The sequence below is a fragment of the Pseudomyrmex gracilis genome, unplaced genomic scaffold (genome assembly GCF_002006095.1).
Source record: "Pseudomyrmex gracilis isolate BER0280 unplaced genomic scaffold, ASM200609v1 scaffold_1154, whole genome shotgun sequence".
Taxonomy (NCBI): Eukaryota; Metazoa; Arthropoda; class Insecta; order Hymenoptera; family Formicidae; genus Pseudomyrmex; species Pseudomyrmex gracilis.
The window spans coordinates 24153-30671 of record NW_018021738.1 but is presented as its reverse complement, the minus strand read 5'-3'; the positions used below and the strand labels follow the sequence as shown (position 1 = coordinate 30671).

At 34.2% G+C, this 6519-nt stretch overlaps 1 protein-coding gene across 1 annotated transcript in view; it reads left to right on the top strand.

The window, feature by feature from the left end:
• LOC109861926 (tetraspanin-17-like) overlaps nucleotides 1-5203 on the top strand; it is a 9071-nt gene extending 3868 nt beyond the window's left edge. Inside the window, exons 3-5 of the mRNA XM_020441781.1 lie at nucleotides 325-453; nucleotides 554-604; nucleotides 5044-5203. Coding sequence (XP_020297370.1) covers nucleotides 325-453; nucleotides 554-604; nucleotides 5044-5184 — 321 coding nt within the window. The 3' untranslated portion in view covers nucleotides 5185-5203. The remainder of the gene's footprint in view (nucleotides 1-324; nucleotides 454-553; nucleotides 605-5043) is intronic.
• Nucleotides 5204-6519: the final 1316 nt, after the last annotated feature.

Sequence of the window (6519 nt, the reverse complement as noted above, 5' to 3'; positions counted from 1 at the left end):
AATCGCCATTTCTTAATGATATCGAATTATCTGATTAATTAAATTGTAGCAAAGCGACAAAAGAGACTCTCTCGCATGCAATTCTTTTGTTTTTACTAATTAAATTCGTGATATTCTCTTTATAAATTTTCTATTTTTACTCCGGTGAGAAATTATTAGTAGTATCATTTGAACGTACTTAATTGGCCTAAGAAGAATTTATGAAGCTCAAAAACTTAAAAAATATGCATTATATTATGTGTATTGTTTATGTTAAAATACGCATTATAAATGTATATTGTTTCAATGTGTTATAAAAAATATAAAATATATCTTTTTTTACAGTTACAATGTTGCGGGATTGAAGGTCCGAAGGATTGGGATCGCAATAATTATTTCAATTGTTCATCGAGCGACATCGGCTCGAGGGAAGCGTGTGGCGTGCCTTTTAGTTGTTGCAAGCGAAAACTTAATGTAACTGTCCACATTAGTACAGTTGTGACTTTTTTAAAATTATTTTCCGTCGACTATATCAATTACATCAAAGGTTAAGCGAGCCTTTTATTTTTTTCAGGAAATCATTAAGAATAAACAATGCGGCTATGATGTTAGAAAGCCTAGTTACGTAAGTAAATTATCTTATTTTTGCTTTTACCGTTTAGTGAAAAACGATTAAAAAAACCTCATATTTAGATAAAATACTTTTAATTACTTTTTTTGAAAAACTTGTTTTTATTTAATATTTTCAATTTTACTTACTTTTTAAGTTCTTCACTTTCTCTAAGTTCTTTTATCATAAATCCTCACATTTATTTTATCAACATTATAAAGTTCCATACTTTACATTTATCTATATTCAAGTAGTGTCCATAGTATTCCGTTTTTTCGTTATTTTTGAGTCAAAACTCACATCATCTCGCATCATCGTTGGAAAAATACAATAGATCTAGCGCTTCGAAAGTATCGAATAATTTGTCTTCGAGATCGCGCAGAACTTGATTCGAAAAGCGCACCGTTCTTTGGAGGTAGATTTGCACGGACCACGCGTTCGCGCGGGCGATTACACAATGTCTACAAGCAGATCCAGGTCAAGAAACCATGGAACTTAATTAGAGAGAAAATAGTGGACGAAGAGAAGGTGGAAAGGAGAAGCAAAGATAAAAGAGAGATAAGAACTTTTGTGCCAGCTTCTATTTTGAGAGTAGATATATCATTTCTGCTGTGTAATGACAGAGCCTCGCCGTCTCGCTAATAACGCTTTCATCACTTAATTATATTTTTTGTCGGAACGCGCATTCATTAAATAAACCATGACATATTACAACCTGGTCTAACGCAAATAAGTAAATATTGCTGAAAAAGAACTTTTTCCGAGTCATCATTAAATATCGTCGATAATACATGTATTAATGTCGAATGCGTGTATATACCGTGTTTAAATATATGCACTTAGGATTAAATTTGAAGTAAGAAATATATTTATCGTATGTTAAAACGTTTACAAATTAGGGAATTGTTATACTCAGATAACTTTTTGTTTGCGTGGGTATGTGTATGTACGCGCACCGGTGTTTTAAATCATTTTTATTTAATAATAAGTTGAGTTAAGTGGTCAAGGAGTCCATGGACACAGTTGTTGTGTGTTATTGAAAAAATTTCCTAAAATTTGAACGAGAAAAACTAATATATTTAGATAAATTACACAGACGTTTCGACCGTGGATTTCGGTCTTTATCAATGTTCTACAATATAAAATAAAATAAAATAAAATAAAATAATAGTGGCTAGATCGAGATAATAACACACACACACGGAAATGTGAAATAACTTACAAAAATAGTCAGGTAACACCAACACTGTGGCACGCTCGAAGTCAACGGTGTGGCAGTTGACAAGACAGTGCGACAAATTTGGCTGCCAGTTTAAAACTCACAAATAATGTGGAGAGAGTAAGAAGTCATATGGTAGTTCCTTCTTATTCTTCAAACAATGTTAAGTAAGTCTTATCTAGGGAGTCGACATCATTCTGTAAATCTAAGCCGGCTGGTTGTTTATTAATGTATAGTGCTTCGAATATTAAACGTTTATAATAAGATGGCTCAATGTCAAGGGTTTCAATGTTATTCCAGTCAAAATCATGTGAGTAATTCAATCTATGGTCAGTAATAACAGATTTTTGATCGGATAGACCGGCCTAGTGGTCTCGCGGCCTGAGTGCAAGGGCTGCAAACCCGGAGGTCTCGAGTTCGAATCCGCTCACCATCTAAGGATTGTTTCCGGGCCGGTCCCTTTCAATCGAGTTTATCGATTGATCGGTGAACTAAATCGAGACTCCAAAAATTAATTCAAGTGTAATCTCGAATTAATCTACCTCCCACAAGGCGATCGCAGTCACAACATCTTGAACACGAGCCCGACACAGATGGGCACGTCCACTGTGAAAGAAGGCCGTGTATCGCGTGGTAGTAGTGTACTGCACAACCCCCCCCATGAAAAAGTATAAAAATTTATATATAACCAGACTGGCGTATACTCCTCTCGTGAAGGGGTAAAGAGCCATCTAAGCGAAGAAGAAAAAGAACAGATTTTTTGGATGTATTTCTATGGATATGATTTTTTAAGATTGACGACACAACCATCATTGATTTTGTCAAACACATTGAAGATTAATATTAGACATCTTAATAAAAAGGAAAACTTGGAAGTTAGGAGCAGATCTGTACTTGCATTGGAAAAACTCAAAAATTCTACTACCTCACTGTCCATTTAAGACAAAGAAATTTTGAATGCTCTCACAAAAATTAAGCGATTTATGCGTGATAATCCTAATGTCACCTTTACGAGAGCCGATAAGGGTAACTCTGTGATTGCCCTTGATAAAGAGATCTATGTCCGTGATATGGAAGTTCTCTTGTCTGATCAGAGTACTTACTTTTTAATCCAACACAACCCCATCAATAAAATTTCAAACAATCTCAAAGAATTGCTCAAAAGATGGAAGTTACACGGATATATCACGGATAATACATTTAACTATCTTAATAGCACGTTAGCTGTCTTACCAAGAGCTTATGGTTTGCCAAATATCCATAAAATTAACAATTTTCTCAGAATTCTTATTTCTTCAATAAATAGCCCTTTGCATAAATTCGCACTATTACTTCATAAAATTATTCACAGTAGCTTAATTCCTCCACCTAGTAACATTGATAATAGTTTTCATTTGTCCAAGATTATTTCTAATATTTCTTTTGATGAAAGTTTTGACCTAATTTCTTTGGACGTAATTTTCCTCTTCACCAACATTTCTGTCGACCTCGCATTAAAAAAGTGTTAGTAATAGATGGGCTTTAATTGAAAATAACACGAATATTACATATAATGAATTCTTATTAGCGTTGAAAATGGTTTTTGATAGTACTTACTTCTTGTTTAACAATAAAATTTATAAACAGATCTTTGGTGCATCCATGGGCTCCCTTCTTTTCCTTATTCTAGCTGATATCACTCTACAAGATTTAGAGAATTATGCTCTCAGCAGGCTTGATTTTGATCCACTTCTTTATGTAAGATACGTTGATTCTTTATGTAAGATGATGTTGCGATGGTGAATAGATTCCAGTGAATAGATTCAATGCGGTCCTTGATACCTTTAATTCCTATCACCTACGATTACAGTTCACGCTTGAGTCCAGCTCTAATGACAAACTCAACTTTCTTGATCTTACTATTATCATAAACAACCCACACAGATATCCACTCATCCAGACATCCATTAGATGTCGCATGGAGCTATGTCGACGTCTAATGGAGTTTTTGTTCTGTGTGAGAATGGCTCATTGATTCATAACTAGTTTCAAAAACCTACTTCCTCGGGTCGTTGTCTAAATTACCGCTCTCATCACCCTTCTAGCCAAAAGAAAGCCATTGTAGTAGGTTTAATAGACAGAGCATTTTTCCTCTTGAACCCTATTTTTTATAAACAAAATCTTGAACAATTTTTTACAATATTAACTAATAACAATTAACCTCTTGACTTTATTTTCAATATCTTGAGACAGAGACTTAAAAAAATAGTTTTTATAAAAATAAGAATTGTAAGCAACATATCTTTGACAGTCCAAATATTAACGTAAATAAATGGTTTCTTATATTAAACGATTCTCTGAGCACTTAGCGAACATTTTTCTCCTGGATAACACTTCAAAATTGGCTTTCTCTAGTTCCCATAATTTATCACGTTTTATCAAAGGACATAAAGATCCCCTTCCTCATCTCTCTTACCTTAATATTGTTTATTGCATAAAATGTAAAGATTGCAAAGCCTCATACGTAGGCCAAACAAACCTCAGAATCAGGATCAATGAGCACATAAAAATCATTTTCATAGAAATATATCCCAAAAATCTGTTATTACTGACCATAGATTGAATTACTCACATGATTTTGACTGGAATAACATTGAAACCCTTGACATTGAGCCATCTTATTATAAACGTTTAATATTCGAAGCACTATACATTAATAAACAACCAGCCGGCTTAGATTTACAGAATGATGTCGACTCCCTAGATAAGACTTACTTAACATTGTTTGAAGAATAAGAAGGAACTACCACATGACTTCTTACTCTCTCCACATTATTTGTGAGTTTTAAACTGACAGCCAAATTTGTCGCACTGTCTTGTCAACTGCCACACCGTTGACTTCGAGCGTGCCACAGTGTTGGTGTTACCTGACTATTTTTGTAAGTTATTTCACATTTCCGTGTGTGTGTGTTATTATCTCGATCTAGCCACTATTATTTTATTTTATTTTATTTTATTTTATATTGTAGAACATTGATAAAGACCGAAATCCACGGTCGAAACGTCTGTGTAATTTATCTAAATATATTAGTTTTTCTCGTTCAAATTTTAGGAAATTTTTTCAATAACACACAACAACTGAGTCCATGGATTCCTTGACCACTTAACTCAACTTATTATTGATTTTTACATCGCGTGGAGTCGATTCATATTCAATATTATAATCATTTTTATTTATCTCTTCTGATCAACGCAGACAGGAGAGAGGAGTATATTCGAGCGTGGTTGCCTAAGAGCTGGCGAGGAGTGGCTAGAATTAAACCTCGTACCTGTCGCTGGCACCGTGGTCAGCATCATGGTTCTCCAGGTATATTTTTTCCTGAAAATTATCAATTAAGTTGGGAAGTCTTAACTTTCTTCCTGTTACTCGAAATCGATTGACTGACATATCTGCAACGTCTGTTTCAATCGCTCTTATTATAAAAAATTTCTTTTAGAATAATTTTAAAAAAACATTAAAATCCTGCAGTTCGACACATACAAGATATATTCAATTTAGATTTTTTTATATAAAAATAATATACGTTACATTCAATATAATGTAACTTCGGTATTTGCGCCGTGTCGAGTTTTATGTCTTATAGATCGAAAAATAAATAAATAGTAATTTATGCGCAACTACATTGTTTTTATGTTACATTAGTATTCTATTGTAATTTCAGCTTTTTATTTTTAATAAAACTATCAGTCAGTTTAGTTAATTCGTCAGCGTGATAAATAGGGCAATCATTTATTGCGTAAAATGATTACTACTAGATAAGGTTTGTAAAAGATTTAGTAGTTATTTTGCGATATAATTGTAGAAGAATATAGTAACTGTAGAAGAATAGTAAGGAATGGAATAGAGTAAATTACAAACACTTAGTTCTTATATTTTTTATTCAGCTAGCTGTTTTATTCCAGTTTGAGACATACAGTAGTTTTAGCGAGCAAACTATGTGCCACGGATATATATGTGATAATATACACTGACAAGCAGTGGGCACGAATTGCGAAATACGAAATTGAATGAGCCATAGTTCATTCGAAAGGAGGTCGAGGGTATAAAAAGTGTAAGAGGGTTTGAGTGCATGGGCCTTAATTTCCGAGAATTTTGCATGCAAAGTTAAGGGTGCGGCCAGCTGTACGTTAAGTAACATAAATAAGTTAGACTTAGCGTGAAGCGTTGTAGCTGCGGCGTAAAGCGCGCGCTTTGTGATTTTTGGCGTCCGTTGCGAGTTTGAAACCTCGCAGTGCCAACTTTTTTTTTCATTATAACGACTATATCTATCAACTGAATTAATTATTATTATTTTATGGAGTAAAATATTAATAATAACGACGCAATTAATTAATTATGTATAATAAATAAGATCGTGGGGATTTCTGTGCTTGTTTATGTTTATTCATCGTGTTTTTATTTATTATAAAATTCGGACATTGCTGCGCAATGTTGTGGATGGAAATTAACATAAAAACATTGGAAACATAAATGGATCGCACACCACGAACATGTAACGATGCAAATCGTTACGGCCGGGACCGACGGTCCGTCCCGGCCAAAAACACGGCGCTTAGCGCCAAAAGAAGAATTATAGAAATCGGCATATATTAAAATATACGCTGCCGTTTCCCCGCGCTACAAAGCGGCCTGCGCGCCGCCCGCGCCGCGCGTTCCCCGCGCCACGAAACG